Source organism: Penicillium expansum, assembly GCF_000769745.1.
Source record: "Penicillium expansum strain MD-8 chromosome Unknown contig284, whole genome shotgun sequence".
Lineage (NCBI taxonomy): Eukaryota > Fungi > Ascomycota > Eurotiomycetes > Eurotiales > Aspergillaceae > Penicillium > Penicillium expansum.
In genome coordinates this window covers 279,052-296,994 of record NW_015971188.1, presented here as the reverse complement: position 1 = coordinate 296,994, position 17,943 = coordinate 279,052, and the positions used below count along the sequence as shown (strand labels likewise).

Sequence of the window (17,943 nt, the reverse complement as noted above, 5' to 3'; positions counted from 1 at the left end):
GGCAAATGTGTCCCTGATTTTGCGTAGGAATATAATATCGTAGCGAATATATAAAATGACGCGTATATGTCTAATGTAGATGTTAAAACACTTCCTAAGGGTTGCCTCTTCATCTGATCTCATTCTCTCAGTTTGCTTTTGATCCGGGCATTTTACTAGACGACAATACTAATCAAGTAAAAGAGCGAAGAATGAGCTAAATAAAAATCATTGGAGAGTCTGTAAATAGGGAGGTGTAGTATCCTCTCTACCCTTAAAATGTACAATACCCTAAATAGCCCCGACCTCAAGTCTCCCATGTCAAAATGACACTTTGGAACCTGACCTCTCCCCATCTCTCACCTTTCATAATAGAATTTGTAAGGAGTATTTCAGGGAGCTCGGTTTACCATAAATATTGCACAGGAAGTGTTTACAAGTCTGAGAGTGATTCTATGCAGGAACGGGATATTTTTTTAATTACTCGTCGCGATCAGATCGCTTTCCATCATACAGCTCACGCTAGCGGCCACCGAGGGCGTTTACCGCGACAGAGCAATGTCATCAATTCTCATGATCATCTTCACAGTCTCCGCAGCCAGCTCAATCGCACTGGTACTGACCAGCAGAGGCTGGAGGATATTCTCCTCTGTGATATCATCCTTCACACCACCGCTGCGAATGCTGACACCAGCATTGTGCTGGCCCTGAGCGTGGCGGTGGCGCAGTTCAGTCACAACCTTGATGGAGTTAAGACCGGCGTTCTCAGCAAGAGTAGTAGGGATGACCTCCATGGCATCGGCGAAGGCCTTGAAGCAGATAGCCTCAGTACCAGTAAGCTCACGAGCGCGCATGGCAAGTGTGTGAGCCACTTCAATCTCGGGAGCACCACCACCTGCGATCATAGCACGCTTCTTCACGAGGCAGCGAATGACACATAGGGCGTCGTGCAAAGATCGCTCGGCTTCATCCAAGATCAAGCTGTTGGCACCACGGGCGACAATTGAGACAGTCTGGTTGTAAGAGGCAAGAGGAGCCTTGATACCGGTGATCTTGACGTAACGAGCACCGGAAGCCTGGACTTCCTCGACAAGGTCGGCGGTACCGAGCTTGTCCTCGGTGAAGGAGTCGACGTTAGCGACGGGCTTGCAGCCGAGACTCTTGCACAGGAATTCGACCTCGTCACGCTCAATATCCTTGATGGCGAGAATCTTGAGACGGGAAAGGAAGTGCAGGGAAAGTTCGTTCACGGCGTCACGGAGGATGGACTTCTGAATCAAAAGGACGTTACACTTGGTCTTCTGGATCTTCTTGACCATGTTGAGCATGTATTGGCGCTCCTCTTTCAGGATCTTGTCCATCTGACGGTAGTCGTTCACCACGATTTGGTTCTCCATCTAGAATCTGACTGTCAGTTTTGTTCTCGCAGGAGCTCGAGGGTGTGAGTAAACATACGTCTGGCTTGGGCGGGCTCAGTTGGAACTGGATGAGACCTATCCGCGCCTTCTCGATTCTTGTGGGGCCGCCACTGCTCTTGATCACAGGCTGGTTGAGAACCACACCATCGACCATCTCGCTGTCCTCGATTGTGCCGCCAACCTTCTTCACAATACGGATATCCCGCAAGTCCACATTCTCTGCGGTCTTCGGGTCACAAACCTTCAGGACGGAATCGACGGCCATTGGGCCCAGAAGTCCGGAGTGCTGGGACACGATCTTAGACGAAAGCGAAGTAGAAGCGGCTTGGAGGAGGGTGGAACGATCGGAAAGATTGATAGGACGGGACATGTTGTGGAGGATCTCGACGGCAGCACCGGCGGCTCTTTGGAAAGACTCGGAGATGACAGTGGGGTGAAGGCCCTTGCCTAGCAACTTTTCGGCAGCGCCGAGCAGACTGCCAGCAATGACAACCACTGATGTCGTTCCATCACCAGCTTCGACATCCTGCGCCGAGCTCAGGTCGACGAGCATACGGGCAGCCGGGTGCATCACGCTCATATCCTTCAACATGGTGTTTCCATCGTTGGTCTGCGGGGGTCAGTTGGGGCTCCCGAAATGTTCGAATGGAGTTGGGCTGCATACGATGATGGTCTGTCCCTTGGCCGTTTGGATCTGGAGAGACATTAGCACCTTGATAAAACGAAAACCTGGAATGTACTCACCATCTTATCCATACCCCTGGGTCCCAACGACTATATTCTTGTTAGCCCCTCATCTAGGTATCTGCAGGTCGTCTGAGCAAGCGTACTGTTCGAATGGCATCGGAGACAGCTATGATATCATCAGCATGGGCGCTTTTAACACAATAAGCATATACATACCCCGAGCAGCGAGAATGTTGGAGGCCCGCACGGCCATCGGCTTCTCCTTGTCCTGTATGCAATCAGAAATCAGTGGCTCACACATATCATTTTGAGGCCTCGCACCTTGAAGGAGGTGTTGCCGGCGGCTCCCTGTGCTACTGCGGCGGCCATTTTGAAAATTGATATTCAAAATTAACCTTAAAAAATGAGTGAAAGGAGATAGTTGAGTTGTTGTGGTGGAGGACACACAGGAAATTCTGCGAGGTTCTGGGGCGGTGATGAACCTTGGCACCTGATTAGTGAGGCTAGCTCGGCCACCGCAGCTCTGCTACATCACCGTTCTTTGCTCTCCCAATATCCAACCTATCTATCTTTTTTCAACTTGCCACTGCTTTCAAAGCACGTTGAACTTGTTCTATCTGCAAATACATTTTCGATTTTATTATTCCCTTGGACCCTCCCTTAACTCGGCCTTGGGCTGTCAACACCTTTCATCATGCCTAGCGCCACGGGTCAGAACTGGGAGAAGTTCCAGAAGAACTACGCAGACGATGAGGAACCAGAGAAGAAGATTACACCCCTTACAGACGCGTGAGTTCCCGGCGTGTGTCGATTCAATCCACACAAAGCGCGATGGCAATGATTGACTGACGACCACCCCAGTGACATCGCAGTACTCAAGACTTACGGCGCCGCACCTTACGCGAATGCGCTGAAGAAGCTCGAGAAGGATATCAAGGACAAACAGAACAGTGTCAATGAGAAGATCGGCGTCAAGGTGATAACTTGTTCAGCTCTTTCGGCCCCTTGAGCAACTGGAGCTTACGCCTTACCAGGAATCTGACACCGGTCTTGCGCCTCCACACCTTTGGGATGTTGCCGCCGATCGACAACGCATGGCGGAGGAACAACCGCTACAGGTTGCGAGGTGCACAAAGATTATCCAGGATGAGAAGGACTCGGACAAGAGCAAATATGTGATCAACGTCAAGCAAATTGCAAAGTTCGTTGTCAATCTAGGAGAGCGCGTCAGTCCGACAGATATCGAGGAAGGCATGAGAGTTGGGTAAGCTATTCAGCGGATTATACGTCATTTCTAGTTACTGACTTGGCTTCGCAGCGTCGACCGTAATAAGTACCAGATCATGCTGCCCTTGCCGCCAAAGATCGACCCCAGCGTGACAATGATGACTGTCGAGGATAAACCCGATGTGACCTACGGCGATGTTGGCGGATGCAAAGAACAGATCGAGAAGCTACGAGAAGTCGTTGAGATGCCCCTGCTATCGCCAGAACGTTTCGTGAATCTCGGTATCGACCCACCCAAGGGTGCTCTGCTCTATGGACCCCCGGGAACCGGAAAGACTCTTTGCGCTCGTGCAGTCGCTAACCGAACGGATGCTACCTTCATTCGTGTCATTGGTAGTGAACTAGTGCAGAAGTACGTTGGTGAGGGTGCTCGGATGGTCCGTGAACTGTTCGAGATGGCTCGTACCAAGAAGGCATGCATTATTTTCTTCGACGAAATTGATGCTGTTGGTGGTGCACGTTTCGATGATGGTGCTGGTGGCGACAATGAGGTGCAGCGAACCATGCTGGAACTGATCACACAGCTGGATGGATTTGACTCTCGTGGTAACATCAAGGTCATGTTCGCTACCAACCGTCCGTCCACACTTGACCCTGCCCTGATGCGTCCCGGTCGTATTGATCGTAAGATCGAATTCTCGCTGCCGGATGTCGAGGGCCGTGCCAACATTCTCCGAATTCATGCCAAGAGCATGTCCGTCGAGCGAGACATCCGTTGGGAGTTGATCTCGCGATTGTGCCCCAATGCTACCGGTGCCGAACTTCGCAGTGTTGCGACTGAGGCAGGTATGTTTGCTATTCGGGCTCGCCGCAAGGTGGCTACCGAGAAGGACTTCTTGGCCTCTGTTGAGAAGGTGATTAAGGGTAACCTCAAGTTCAACTCGACGGCGACATATATGCAGTACAACTAGAAATTCCGACTTACTTGCATTATGGATGGGATGTACGATCATTATTGTCTTGTTACGTGGAGTTTCTCCCTGGTCAATGCAATATAATTTCAGCCAAATCCCCTCTTAACTAGCAATGTAGTACTCCGTACGATGTAGTTCCGCTAGGTACTTTCCTGATTGGTGAGGACACCACCGGTCATGTGACTCCACATGACCACCTTGATCTAGATGTATACTGCAATTGAAGAGTGCGACATTTACCCATTGTATATCATTCCACTAGGAAAAGTGGGACTGAAATCAGAAAGAATAGCCAGATACAGCTTCAAGACCCCGTAATTCATGCTAGCGGCTCTCTTCAATCTCCCTGACACTCTACCGTATCCTTCCGGCTGCTTGTGCTGGCCGGCAAAATGAATCGTGGACACGTGCCATCTGACCAATCACGGGCGGCCGGCCGCCCGAGGTTGATTTTCATTGCGCAGCCGCTGATTGGCTGGTTCGGCCCCGGTCCTCCCCGTCGGCAACTGCGAGAAATGATTATGTCAGCGTGAAAGCGCCAACCGTAACCCGATTCCAGATGAAAGTATTACCCTGGAAGGAGTTCGCTATTCCACAATCTCCCCTCTTTGCTAAGCCCGTCACCGACCCTCGGTGTCCTGCGATTCTTTTGGTTCATTAGGGAAACTCAATTCTCTTTTGATCCACCATCATGAGCTCCATGAGCCTGCGGAGCCTAGCTCCTGCATCCAAGGTGAGTAGCCATGCAACGATTTTCGGCTCATTCGCAACACTCGTGACATACTCATACGTCTATCTCTCTAGGTTTCCCGCGTTTTGAGGGACCAGAGACGTCTTTTCTCATCTTCAAGGCCCGCAGGTACGCATTGGAGCACTCGAATTGTCAACTCACGGACGCACCACTAATTACTACTGCGCCAGCCCGGATATGGTCCAACCAGCCTTTGCGCGCTAAGGAGTCCAATGGCTACCTGACCGACAAGTACCCTATCATTGTAAGACAGAACCGCTCTCCAGATGAATAGGAGGTTGATTGTGTCTAACTCGCGCAGGATCACGAGTACGATGCCCTCGTTGTTGGTGCCGGTGGTGCCGGTCTGCGCGCTGCTTTCGGTCTGGCCGAGGCTGGATTCAAGACTGCTTGTGTTTCCAAGCTGTTCCCCACAAGAAGTCACACTGTCGCTGCCCAAGGTGGTATCAACGCTGCCCTCGGAAAGTAGGTTCCCCCCCCTCAAAGCACTGAAAGGTAGCAAATCGAGTCTAACTGGATATCAGCATGCACGAGGATGACTGGAGATGGCACATGTACGATACCGTGAAGGGTTCTGATTGGCTTGGTGACCAAGATGCCATTCACTACATGACCCGCGAGGCTCCGGCTAGTGTTCGCGAGCTTGAAGGCTACGGTTGCCCCTTCTCGCGTACCGAGGATGGACGTATTTACCAGCGTGCTTTCGGTGGTCAGTCCAAGGATTTCGGCAAGGGTGGTCAGGCTTACCGTTGCGCCGCCGCCGCCGACCGTACCGGTCACGCTCTTCTGCACACGCTCTACGGACAATCTCTCCGCCACAACACCAACTACTTCATCGAATACTTCGCCCTCGATCTGATTATGGAGGGTGGTGAGTGCCGTGGTGTCATCGCCTACAACCAGGAGGATGGTACTCTGCACCGCTTCAAGGCCCACCACACTGTTCTTGCCACCGGTGGTTACGGACGTGCCTACTTCTCCTGTACCTCCGCCCACACTTGCACTGGTGACGGTATGGCTATGGTTGCTCGTGCTGGTCTCCCTAACCAGGATCTTGAATTCGTCCAGTTCCACCCTACTGGTATCTACGGTGCCGGCTGCTTGATCACCGAGGGATCCCGTGGTGAGGGTGGTTACCTGCTCAACTCCGAGGGTGAGCGCTTCATGGAGCGTTACGCTCCTACCGCTAAGGATCTTGCCTCCCGCGACGTTGTCTCCCGCTCCATGACTCTGGAGATCCGCGAGGGCCGTGGTGTCGGTCCCGAGAAGGACCACATCTACCTCCAGCTTAGCCACTTGCCCGCTGAGCTCCTCCACGAGCGTCTGCCCGGTATCTCCGAGACTGCCTCCATTTTCGCCGGTGTTGATGTCACTAAGCAGCCCATTCCTGTCCTGCCCACCGTCCACTACAACATGGGTGGTATCCCCACCAAGTACACTGGTGAGGTTCTGGATGTGGATGAGAACGGCCAGGAGAAGGTCGTTCCTGGTCTGTACGCCTGCGGTGAGGCCGCATGTGTGTCTGTCCACGGTGCTAACCGCCTGGGTGCCAACTCCCTGCTTGATTTGATTGTCTTCGGCCGTGCTGTGTCTCACCGTGTTCGTGACACTGCCACCCCTGGCAAGCCCCACAAGGAGCTTGCTTCCGATGCTGGTGCTCAGTCCATCAAGGACCTCGACTTCGCCCGTACCGCTGATGGCCCTAAGTCGACCTTCGAAGTCCGCAACGCTATGCAGAGGACCATGCAGACCGATGTCAGCGTCTTCCGTACCCAGGAGAGCTTGGACGAGGGTGTCGAGAAGGTCAACAAGGTTGACCAGTTGTACGCCCAGGTTGGCACCAAGGACCGCAGCATGATCTGGAACTCCGACTTGGTGGAGACCCTTGAGCTCCGCAACCTGCTGACTTGCGCGTACGTAACTCCGAGTAACTGATTTAGGATCGCTTGCTAACATGAATCTCACAGTACCCAAACCGCTGCTTCTGCTGCCGCTCGCAAGGAGTCTCGTGGTGCTCACGCCCGTGAGGACTACCCCGACCGTGACGATGAGAACTGGATGAAGCACACTCTCTCCTGGCAGAAGAAGCCCCACGGCGAGGTCAAGCTAGGCTACCGTGCCGTTGAGGCTAACACCTTGGATGAGTCGGAGTGCAAGGCCGTCCCTCCTTTCAAGCGTACTTACTAAGCTCGCTATTTGGGAATCGACCCGCAGAGAATACGGAGGATACCACGGAGTTGTTTCAGATGGACCCTATCGACGCCCTCTCCCAGCCTCATGGTATTGAGGCGGAACTAGGGCTTGTGGCGTCACAAGGCCCCGTTTCAAGGGGAAATATCTATGAAAAAGACCATTTTTTTTGTTGACTGTGTTATTTACCATCCTGTATAGCCATATTTTTTTCCTTTATCTTAACAGGCGAAGAGTTGGTGTGCTGAGTGCTTTTTCCCTCAGTTTGTCTCATATGATTTGATTTATTACTTCTTAATGTTTTTCTGTGCACTCTGATAGATCCTTATTGTAGTTTTTCTGGAATTTTCTCCCCTTGTCCCCCATCGAAATTCCCCCTCTTTGTCTAACTGGCTAAAGAATCCCCGGGGGTACACCCCCTGGTCTGTCAACAAAGAAACCAAACGCTAGTCTCTTCGAGTCTCATTTCGAACCTTGGTTGATCTGTGACTGATTTCTTGCTAATTTGCTAGATTCTGCGATCATCAATCACTGAATTATTCAAACTACCTATGTCTCGACAAAGAGCCGAGGGGCCTGCTCCCACGAGCTAAAGAAAAATCAACACTACGCAGGTGAAACGTGACAGACATACCAGGATCTAGCACTCTAACAAGGATCTAAAATTGACATATCACTGCCACCCCGCTCCAGCACTAACAAAGGGACCCTTTTCAGTTTCTTTCAAGGACAGGGTCGTGATCTCCGTTCTAAAGTTAATCAATGCCTCCTGCAAGAATATCTGTCAGGGCATGACCCATTTGACCTCTGTTGTTATTCCTGCTGGCAGATCCTAAAATCTTGTTGAAAGGACGAGATCTTTCGCTTCCAGTCGTTCAGGCTTGTGCTATCTAGCATAAGTGCTGTGTTTTGCGATCTGATTGAGTTGTTTCGGATTCGGTGAATGAGACTTGATATTTGAGGATGGTGTTCGAGACGGAGTCTTTCAAGTCACTCGGGCCTCTTGTCCCTCGAGACCTTAATACTTGCACTGGGACTGCGCAGTGGTATGTCTGCTCAGCAGGCAGCTTTCGTGGATGCTGCCCAACTGATCCATGTACGACGGGCGTTTGTCCAGACGACGGAGAGGATGACACACTCTCGTTGACCACAGCTGGGGTCATCGGTGTGTTACCGACGAGAACCACCTCCGTTTCCTCTACGTCCACTTTGTCGGGATCTACGGATCCGTCTACGACAGCATCTGCAGCTTCTTCGACAGCCTCTATTACTTCAGCAATATCAGCAGGTTGGAGACACCCCCAGTCCCAGAGACATTCACATCCCCAGGTTTCTTCAAATTCTGACACATCCACGGCTATAGAGCCTACAGGTGCTACTGTATTGTCCTCGGTTCTGGCTGCTAGTGCGTCTGCATCTAGTACCTCATCCAGCACCCCAAGTGCCGCATCCTCAAACCTGGGCGCAATCATCGGCGGTGTTGTTGGAGGGGTTGCGGTCTTGGTTCTATGCGCTGTTCTGCTTTTCTGTTGCTGTCGACGCAAGAGAGAATATGGGAAACGCGAGAAGAGTTCAACTCTCGTCTCATGGTACCCATCCGGATTGAGGAAAGATCGAGGAACTGCATCCGAAATGAAAGGCCCTTTGTCACCATCAGACAGCGAAACACGCAGTGAGCACAAACACGTCTAATATTAAACTAGCCATTGAGGCAAAATGACATTCTACTAATACTAGATATTACATTAACAATAGACTCATTGAGCGCCGTCTCCCCATTCACTGCGGATAACACGCGAGCAAGCAAGATTCTCACCCCAGACCTAGCATTGGGGTCATCCTCAACAAGCCTCGTCTCATACTCTCCCCATAAAACGCCTCCGGTCCCACCAACACAACCGCACTCAAATGAGCTCTTCGCTTCAGTCCCTCCTCGCCAAGGATTTACCCCAGAGCTACCAGACACAGGCTTCCATCGTCTGCGCGCTGAGCTAGCCTCCCACTCCCAGAGCGAGCTGATCAACGTACCCATAGACCAACGACAGCGACAGCAGAATCACACCAAGTCGAGAAATAGTCCGCGGGTTTGGGAATCACCTGTCTTGGCGCCTATAGCTAGTTCACGTGCAAATTCAACAAGAAAAGCCGACAACGGCAGCGGCCACAGCCATAGCAATAGCAGCGGTGGTAGCCCCGGGAGAAACCAAGCTGGACGGTTCGTCACTGCCGAGGGAGTTGTCCTAGGCGCAAATCTGGATCGATACTCCAATGGCATGGAAATTAGAGAGTCCCAGGCCCGGGGGGAAAGGGGAAGGACGGCTGAGCGCGGCGGGGCAGATCATGTTATGAGTTTTATGCAGTATAGCGGGAAGCCGGAAGATCGGGGCTTGGGGAACGGGCTTGGAATCGCAATAAGTGACCATTCTTCCAACCCCCAGGTATGCGGGAACAGTGCTTCCAGGTCGAGGCCTAGGCCTGTGGAGCGCAGTTTGGAAGATGACATTGCGGCTGCGGAGGGTGATGCTGATGTCCCGCCTGCTTATGAGGCGGAAGAGGGCGCCCTTGGACGCGAAATCAAGTCTCCGTCTGGAACGATGGGTATGAGCCCGAGAGGGGTTTGAAGGGTTGTTCCTGGTTTTTATCTTTATTTTGAGGGGAGCTTAATGCTGTTCATTTCTATGTTAGGATTGGAGTCCCGACTTGAGAGTTTTGATGAGATTTGAACGATGGCCCGATAGATATGTTGTATGATATCCCTCCTTTATTAGCACTACATAGTCTGACTCTTATTTTTGGAAGACACCTAAACAAGTCAATTATATATTCATTTTTGTCTAACCGAAAGCCTAACATTTGTTTTCTGTCATATATCGTATCCCAAAGATTTTACAGCAGGTTCTTCAGCACGGCGGTCTGCTCGAGGACTGCGCGCTTGCTTGTTCCACCAATGGCATCCTTCAGCTCGACAGCACGCTCATAGTCAAGGCAAGCCTGGACATCAGCATCGAAGCGGGCGTCGACTTCCTGGAGCTGCTTCAGAGAGAGCGTGTCCATGGGGACATTGGTGTTCTCGGCCAGGGCAACAACGCGCCCGGAGATGTGGTGTCCTTCGCGGAAAGGAACGCCCCTGCGGACAAGGTAGTCGGCAATTTCGGTAGCCAGCATTTCCGGAGCCAGGGCGGCGATCATCTTCTCGGGGATGACGGTGAGAGTAGAGAGCACACCGGTTGCAATCTGGATGCTGTCACTGACAGTCTTGACGTGGTCGAGCATGGGCTCAACACTCTCCTGCAGATCCTTGTTGTAGGTAGTGGGCAGGCCCTTGATTGTGCACATCAGGCCAGCCATCTGGCCGAAGGCACGGCCAGACTTACCGCGGAGCAGCTCCAGGCTGTCTAAATTGTGGAACATATATTAGTATGCTGCTTCATATTACATAAACGGGATTTGAACTTACCTGCGTTCTTCTTCTGGGGCATGAGGGACGATCCAGTGGAGTAAGCATCCGAGAGACGGACAAAACCGAACTCCAGACTGCTGTAGATGATCAGATCCTCGGCCCAGCGGGAGATCTTGAGCATGAACGAGCTGCCCCACTGCATGGTCTCCATAGCGAAATCGCGGTCTGCAACAGCGTTCATAGAGTTATACAGCAAACCATCAAAGCCAAGCTCCTTGGCCATAGCCTCACGATCAATGTTGAAGCAGTTACCGGCAAGGGCACCGGTACCGAGGGGACTCTTGTTGACGCGGCGGATAACCTCACGCAGGCGCTCCAACTCACTAGCGAAGGCAGTGGCGTGTGACAGGATCCAGTGGGACCAGCGGACGGGCTGAGCCTTCTGCAAGTGGGTGTAGCCGGGCATGAGATAGGTGATATCGTTCTCAGCACGGGCAATGGAGACCTTAATCAGATCGGTGAGGTGGCTCTCGATCAAACGGAGCTCGTCGCGGAGCCAGAGGCGCATATCCGTGGCGATCTGCTCATTACGCGAGCGACCGGTGTGCAGCTTGCCGCCAATATCCTTGCCGATGATCTCGCCCAGACGGCGCTCATTGGCGGTGTGGATATCCTCATCGTTCTCCTTAGCCACGAAAGTGTTTGTTTGCCATTCCTGGGCGATCTGCTTGAAACCACGCTCGATCTCGGCGAACTCTTGTGGTGTGAGGATACCAGACTTGGTGTTGGCGCGGGCGAAGGCAATTGAGCCAGCAATGTCCTGCTTCCAGAAAACACGATCGTAGGGGAGCGACGTGTTGTACTGCACCATGAGGGGATCAAGGCCCTCTGGAGTTGGTTTGTATGAGTCAGTGGGTTTTTGGTGGGATGGGAGGGGTTGTGGTACTCACGGGTGAAGCGGCCTCCCCAGAGCATGTTCTCAGCGACGCCTTTAGGGTTACTCATATTGAAGGAACGAAGATTGGTCAATGGCTTGGAAATGAGAGAAAACAGAGAAATTCGAAGTGAAGTTTCCCCCTGCACCTCGTAGAATACCGGCGACCGATCATCCGCTAAACCCAATTGGGAATATCTGGGGACAATGTTTACTATGAGTCACTAACTTGGTTATCTCATTTTGAAGACATTTAACTAAAATTTAGTATCTTATATTACATAAAGCTTCTGAAAGGTGGATTTTCTTAATGAATATATTTTTTTACACTCGCTAGAATAAGCACGGCCTCTGCTTTTAGCACTCGGTTCTGACTTGAGAGTATAATATTAGCTGATAAAGATAATCAGTAGTCTAAGCGTCATCTATAAATACTTTTTAGTTCATAATATCCCTCTTGACTAGCTCAGAAGGCCCGAAGACAATGATAGCCCTCAATAAATTAGTTCATGCGACTAGGAGAACCGTCACAAGCCCTATGGGTATTCGAGAGATTCAAACATCATGAAGTCAGCGGCCGATATCGGTAATATTCCAAAGTTATCATCAGGCCAAGAATTCAAAGTCTGCGGCACTTGGAAAGGGGCCCTTTGGGTTTGAGTATCGTGCGAGGGCTGAACCGGTGTATCGCCGATGGATTGACTGGTTTGTTCGTTGAAGTGGGTGGTAGTTCTCTTCTGAAGTACTGTTTGGTACCAGCCCCGGATACCTTTCCACTGATTCAATAACCGATGGAAGTAATGAGTCTGTTCCTGTGGTGTGTTGGTCATGGAGAACAATTCCTGGGTTCGTGTGTATACCACCCCGAGGTAAGAATCCAACCGTGCAATACATGCTGTAGATACTTTCTCAGAAGCAATTGCATCGATTGATACCGAGATTTTGCTTGCCAGCATGATTGTATAGGTAAGCTGTCGCCAGTCAAAAGCAGTCCATGTTTGCATGTCTTCCGCTGAGATTGCCAAGGCACGTTTCATATAGTCTTCCACATGTGCCAGGCAATCGAACATGATGGTAACCCGGGTCCCAGAAAATGGGTGATTCCGAAGGTTTCCATGAAGTCCAATTTCGTGGGCGTATGCCCCTACCAAGTCACCCCACGTATTAAGTTGCGCTTATAACTCCAAGTCAGCTTCCCTTTGCCCGCTATTTTCGACCGCAAAGGAAATGAAGACCCACCATGTTGGGATATGTCAGGTGGAAGGCTTTCTCGCCACGAATGGAGTTGGCCTTCGAGAGCTTTGACAACCATTTGAACTTTATCATCGCCCATAGAAAGACTATGGTCAGGGTCACCATATTCAAAGATGCTATAGATTTCATTCATAATTCGCAGCAGCTTGATGAAGTGTATCAGCGTCTTGTCGGTGTCCACCTCGCTATCCTCTTGGAGGGAGAAGGCACATTGCTCCATATACGTGGAATATGTAATTGGTAATTGTTTTCGGCACATGAGTGCGCATCTAATTTTGTGTCAGTAGATAAGCCCCCAATAATTGCAGACATATGAGGCATACAGTGTTGACTGGATATAGGCCCCGATCAGCGCCCGTCTTGCCTCGTGACTCCAAAATTCAAGTGAGTGGGTTCTCATATGTTCCGCTGCTGGTTGAGAATTGAGGATCAGATTGTGCTGTGTTATTCCTTGTGGGGGCTTCTTGTTGAGCCCAAGATCTATGATCATTGTCACACACAATGAAGCCAATCGATAAGCATGATATTGTCCAGACTCAGCGACATTGAAATGATACCTGGATAATTAGATCAATTGCATACAGTTTTTTTTAATGAAAGTGATAACGTACCATGCAAGATATGCTAATAGCCCCTGGAGTATGTCCAAGCTACGTTCGCCATTAAAGAACCTCGACCCTAGTTCCTTCACATAGAACTTTTCCAAGGCAATCTGCCTGGGCTTGTTTTGCCACGATGCTACAACCAACATGGCTTGCAAAAGCATTGGCCGTTCCTGTTGCAACTCCAGCACTCCGAGCCTCTCAGGGACGATAACGCAGGGGAAGTACTGATGCGACATCCTTCGATAAGCCTGACACAAGGTTTCTGCCTCTGGAAATGTGACAAGGCCACATGTCAAAGGATCCTGATTCGTGAGGGTTGATTCAGTGAGCCCTAGCGATGTAGTAAATGCTGCCGCAGTAGTATCTGGCAAAATATGATCTTGCGATCGGTCAGGGAGCCGGTCCACCAGATTACTCATTATCTCTTCCAAATTTGACATTCGGTTGTGCACTATTATTCATGTGAGCTTAGGATTTCATCTATACGGGCTTGCAAATGTAGGCCCACATACATCGACTCTGTCGCTTCCGAGGACGTATTTCAGGGAAAGTACAGTCCTTTCCATGTTGATGACACCTTTTTTGAGGTTAATTACAAGTTAATATAGGCCCTCGACCTCAAGAAAATAAAGCTAAGATAGGAAGAGTCGAACCTATGGCATACGCTGGGCACATCGCGACTAGCAACACAGCGGAGCTTTTTCGCCTTGCACTCAGAGCAGGCGCGCCGCGGTGAGAGCGTCTTCTTCATAAAAAGATATGGATCAGGAGCCTCTGATACGTATATTGGTTTGGGGGCAATGAAACAAGCAGAGGTCATTACATTCAACTCGGCCAAGGAGACTCGATAACGCCGATTCCGAGCCCTCAGTCACGTGTTGAACCCGCTTTCTCCGGCCTCGGCGACAGTTTAAGCTCCGAACTCTATTTTCGCCGAGTATCACGATTTCTAGGACTTTGAAATCACATATTTTTCTCGGAGTATACATAAATTAACATCAAAATGACCGAAATTGTATCAGAATCTTGCGGGGGAAAGTGTGCCATGTCTCGCTATTTATATTGCCTTGACCCTTTCTAGTCAACCGGTAGGCGCAATATACGTTCGGTTCCAACATGGGTTTCACTCCATCTAGCAAGACGCCCCACGGCCCGCATGACTCCCATAAATACATTTTGACGAGACGACCATGGCGGCTCAACGTGACGGATTTCCAAACGATCATTGACTTTCCTTATCATGGTAGCGGCACGTCAGACGACCCATACATTGTGGAGTGGCTAGAGAACGACCTCGAAAACCCTAAGAATTACAGTGAGGTCCTACGATGGAGTACTACAGCATTGATTGCAACCATGACACTTTGCGTTGCCCTTGCCTCATCTGCATACTCGGGTACCGTTGGCTCGCTGCTCGCTGAATTCAAATGTAGCCACGAGGTGATTACCTTGGGTCTATCGCTTATGGTCCTTGGATATGCCGTGGGACCGTTGCTGTGGGCTCCCATCTCTGAGTCCGTTGGTCGCCGCAATATCTTCCTCCTTTCTTATACTGGATACACAATTTTTACTGCTGGTTGCTGCGGCTCACAAAACGTTTGGACTCTCATTATCCTCCGGTTCTTCACGGGTCTTTTTGGATCTAGCGCCTTATGTATTCCCGGGGGTCAAATCGCAGATATGTTTAAAGCGGAGCTCAGAGGCCTCGGAATTGGCGTGTTTTGTCTTGCACCATTCATTGGACCAGCTCTCGGTCCCATAATTGGTGGGTTTCTAGGCGATGCAGCCGATTGGCGTTGGGTGATGGGTCTGTTGGCTATATTCGGCGCGTTGTTGACATTGACGGCATTTATCTTTATGCCTGAAACATATGCCCCGGCATTGTTGAGAGCACGCGCTGGGCGCTTGTCGCGAGCCACCTCGATGGTCTATCTGACTGCTGAAGATGCGAAAAATCCTGTCATTTTCAAGGAGTTGGTTAAGCATGCGTTGCTTCGACCATGGGTGTTACTATTCCGTGAGCCTATTGTTTTTAGTCTGACAGTTAGTAACTTCGTCCTATTACTCAAAATTATGATAACCACTAACGGATTCATGAAGCTTTACATGTCAGCCATCTACGGCACTCTTTACTTGTGTTTTGCTGCATTCCCGATCGTGTTCCAGGAAAACCGTGGTTGGAATGCCGGCGTTGGAGGCCTCGGGTTCACAGGTGTCTTGGTGGGCCTGATAGTCGGAATCCTCATTATTTGCTGGGACAACAAACGATACGTTCGTATTTACCGCGCAACTGACGGGTTTGCCCCTCCAGAATGTCGTCTACCAGCTGTTATTGCAGGTGGAATATCTATTGTTGTTGGACTGGCCTGGTTCGCCGCGACCGACTCTCCTAATATCCACTGGGTAGTTCCAATCATGGCTGGAGCTCCATTTGGTGCAGGATTTGTCATGGTGTTCATATGCTGCGCTAATTATCTGTAATTCCCCCGCTGTTCCTTGCACCTGGTAACTGGCTGACTTGCTATCCTTAGCATTGATGCGTACGTGATATTCGCCGCCTCAGTCCTCGCTGCCAACTCTGTGATGCGGTCCATTTTTGCTTGTGTCTTTCCTCTTTTTACCACCTACATGTTCAATGTACGTGTAAAACATGGCTCATTTGGTGAAGTCCCCTGCTAACAGGATTGCAGGACATTGGAATCCACTGGGGCGTGGCCGTTCCTGGATTCATTGCACTCGCTTGCCTTCCATTCCCGGTTCTGTTCTATGTTTACGGTGCAAAGATCAGAGCTCGTTGTAAATACGCTGCACTGGCAGAAGAACATCTCCGAAGCACTAAAGTGAACGGGAACTTGAGCTCACAACCCTCAACTGACTTCGAAGAAAATGCGATTACTAAAGTGTAGGGGACATTTGAGCATATCTGGACCTGGACATCGAAGGGCAACATTATGTACATAGTTTTCAACGAGTGCGGTGATTCAATGTCCTTTGCCGGGATATTTGTTTAGGGGTTTACAACCCTTCGTGAGTCTACCTAATATTAGGAAGAGACAATTTACAGGTAGATATCAGATATTTCAAAACATAATTTACTCCTAAATTTGGTCACCTATTGTAAAATGCGCCAGATATATCTGCTATAGGCGTAAAGATACCCAAGTGTATATAATTGTGCAAACCATTTCCAACTAGATATATTCCGTTTATATCGACAAAACCAAGAAGATGAAAACCTTTAATCAAGCAACTCAATAACAGTCCAGGTGACGGTTGTCAAAATCTGACCCCCAATCTTTTCCATGACCCTCCGACTGGCCTTATTATACCCAGCCACCTCAGTATGCGCCCACTCGCCAACACGCTCTAGAGTCTGACTATCCTCAGAGTTGACACTTCCAGCTCCAAAAACGCCATCTACTGACATCCCACGACGCATGATAGCCTTAGACAATGGAACCGCAAGCCCGCGACCCCGATGCTCCGGCTCAACGTGCAACGTCGCCAGTGCTCCATCCACACCCAAGAATCCCCACGCAATGGGCATTTCATCAGCATCGCTAGACCCAGAATCAAAATAAATTGCCATACCGGGCATTTTAGATAGCTGTGCCCTTGGCCTGGGAATACTTGTCCGATTCTGCACAAGATCAAGATGCTTACTCAGAACACCCTCCCTCCCCTCCCGGTCATGGAACCTATATCCGGATGGGAGGGAAAGATCAGCGGACGGCAGATCAGCAGATCTTCCAGACTCTGCCTCGGGGCTGAACTCAGATCTCCGGAAGAAGTACTTGTAATAGGGTGGATCATCAAAGCGATGGACCCGAATATTGGGTATCGGGTCAGATTGAGTGTAAGATCCTGATCGCTGTAGGAGGGAGAATAGACCTGTATGAAGGCTTCCAATGAGGAAGGCATGTGGGTCTGGCGCGGGGATCAGGGGAACACTACTATTATTGGTAGTGGGATTGGTGTTGTTTGGGGTCACCGAGGACAATGACACGGGAGGATTCTCAGCTTCCACAGACGTGGCTTGGGCTGACTTCGCCAAATATGACAGGTAGGATGGCAGCAGGTTGGTCTTGACATATGATAGCAAAGCCAATAGCTGCGCGCGGGCCAGGGCTAGGACGGGTGGGTTGGCGGAAAAGGTGGAAACAATGGACTTGGTGATGGTGTTGACATCATTATTATTGGACTCTGCCGAGTCCACATTTAATATCTCCGGCGGAGTGAGGATCGGCGCAATTGACGTGTGCTCCGCTTCAAGGCTGGAGTAGATGAGGACTTGTGTTGTGCGCCCGGCAAAAAGATCCACTCGCGCAGCCAGCCATGGCTGTCCAGCCTCAGGGGTTAAATTGGGCGGAAAAGTTGCCAGTATGTGGGCGGTTTCATACGGATACGCGATTCCGTGTTGGATTCGCCGAAGCAAAGTAGTGGAATACGGCAGTTCAGATACCAATGCCGGTATTATTGTGGCTGCATCGTGCTCGTAGATGCATATCGCCATTCCGATCGTGG

At 50.4% G+C, this 17,943-nt stretch overlaps 8 protein-coding genes across 8 annotated transcripts; 4 read left to right on the top strand and 4 right to left on the bottom strand.

Annotated features, from left to right (window-relative positions):
• Positions 1-521: 521 nt before the first annotated feature.
• Positions 522-2,453, bottom strand: PEX2_085970 (chaperonin-containing T-complex subunit CCT4; the record flags this gene model as incomplete). The annotated part of the gene is made up of 7 exons (XM_016745867.1): positions 522-1,376; positions 1,435-2,007; positions 2,062-2,091; positions 2,142-2,171; positions 2,228-2,250; positions 2,301-2,352; positions 2,406-2,453. 7 exons carry the CDS (start codon positions 2,451-2,453, stop codon positions 522-524), a joined length of 1,611 nt encoding a protein of 536 aa, XP_016602314.1.
• Positions 2,454-2,778: 325 nt separating this feature from the next.
• On the top strand, positions 2,779-4,282 carry rpt1 (proteasome regulatory particle base subunit RPT1; the record flags this gene model as incomplete). Its single annotated transcript, XM_016745866.1, has 4 exons — positions 2,779-2,873; positions 2,946-3,060; positions 3,119-3,348; positions 3,403-4,282. 4 exons carry the CDS (start codon positions 2,779-2,781, stop codon positions 4,280-4,282), a joined length of 1,320 nt encoding a protein of 439 aa, XP_016602313.1.
• Positions 4,283-4,976: 694 nt separating this feature from the next.
• On the top strand, positions 4,977-7,223 carry PEX2_085950 (succinate dehydrogenase [ubiquinone] flavoprotein subunit; the record flags this gene model as incomplete). Its single annotated transcript, XM_016745865.1, has 6 exons — positions 4,977-5,018; positions 5,090-5,144; positions 5,207-5,280; positions 5,338-5,501; positions 5,561-6,949; positions 7,004-7,223. The coding sequence occupies 6 exons, from the start codon at positions 4,977-4,979 to the stop codon at positions 7,221-7,223; spliced, it is 1,944 nt and encodes a 647-aa protein (XP_016602312.1).
• An 893-nt stretch (positions 7,224-8,116) lies between these two features.
• On the bottom strand, positions 8,117-8,698 carry PEX2_085940 (uncharacterized protein; the record flags this gene model as incomplete). The annotated part of the gene is made up of 1 exon (XM_016745864.1): positions 8,117-8,698. One exon carries the CDS (start codon positions 8,696-8,698, stop codon positions 8,117-8,119), a length of 582 nt encoding a protein of 193 aa, XP_016602311.1.
• A 160-nt stretch (positions 8,699-8,858) lies between these two features.
• On the top strand, positions 8,859-9,847 carry PEX2_085930 (uncharacterized protein; the record flags this gene model as incomplete). Its single annotated transcript, XM_016745863.1, has 2 exons — positions 8,859-8,898; positions 8,982-9,847. The coding sequence occupies 2 exons, from the start codon at positions 8,859-8,861 to the stop codon at positions 9,845-9,847; spliced, it is 906 nt and encodes a 301-aa protein (XP_016602310.1).
• Positions 9,848-10,112: 265 nt separating this feature from the next.
• On the bottom strand, positions 10,113-11,631 carry PEX2_085920 (argininosuccinate lyase ARG4; the record flags this gene model as incomplete). The annotated part of the gene is made up of 3 exons (XM_016745862.1): positions 10,113-10,621; positions 10,684-11,514; positions 11,577-11,631. The coding sequence occupies 3 exons, from the start codon at positions 11,629-11,631 to the stop codon at positions 10,113-10,115; spliced, it is 1,395 nt and encodes a 464-aa protein (XP_016602309.1).
• Positions 11,632-14,535: 2,904 nt separating this feature from the next.
• Positions 14,536-16,325, top strand: PEX2_085910 (MFS transporter; the record flags this gene model as incomplete). Its single annotated transcript, XM_016745861.1, has 3 exons — positions 14,536-15,896; positions 15,951-16,056; positions 16,110-16,325. The coding sequence occupies 3 exons, from the start codon at positions 14,536-14,538 to the stop codon at positions 16,323-16,325; spliced, it is 1,683 nt and encodes a 560-aa protein (XP_016602308.1).
• Positions 16,326-16,657: 332 nt separating this feature from the next.
• Positions 16,658-17,932, bottom strand: PEX2_085900 (Acyl-CoA N-acyltransferase; the record flags this gene model as incomplete). Its single annotated transcript, XM_016745860.1, has 1 exon — positions 16,658-17,932. The coding sequence occupies one exon, from the start codon at positions 17,930-17,932 to the stop codon at positions 16,658-16,660; it is 1,275 nt and encodes a 424-aa protein (XP_016602307.1).
• Between the last annotated feature and the right edge of the window lie 11 nt (positions 17,933-17,943).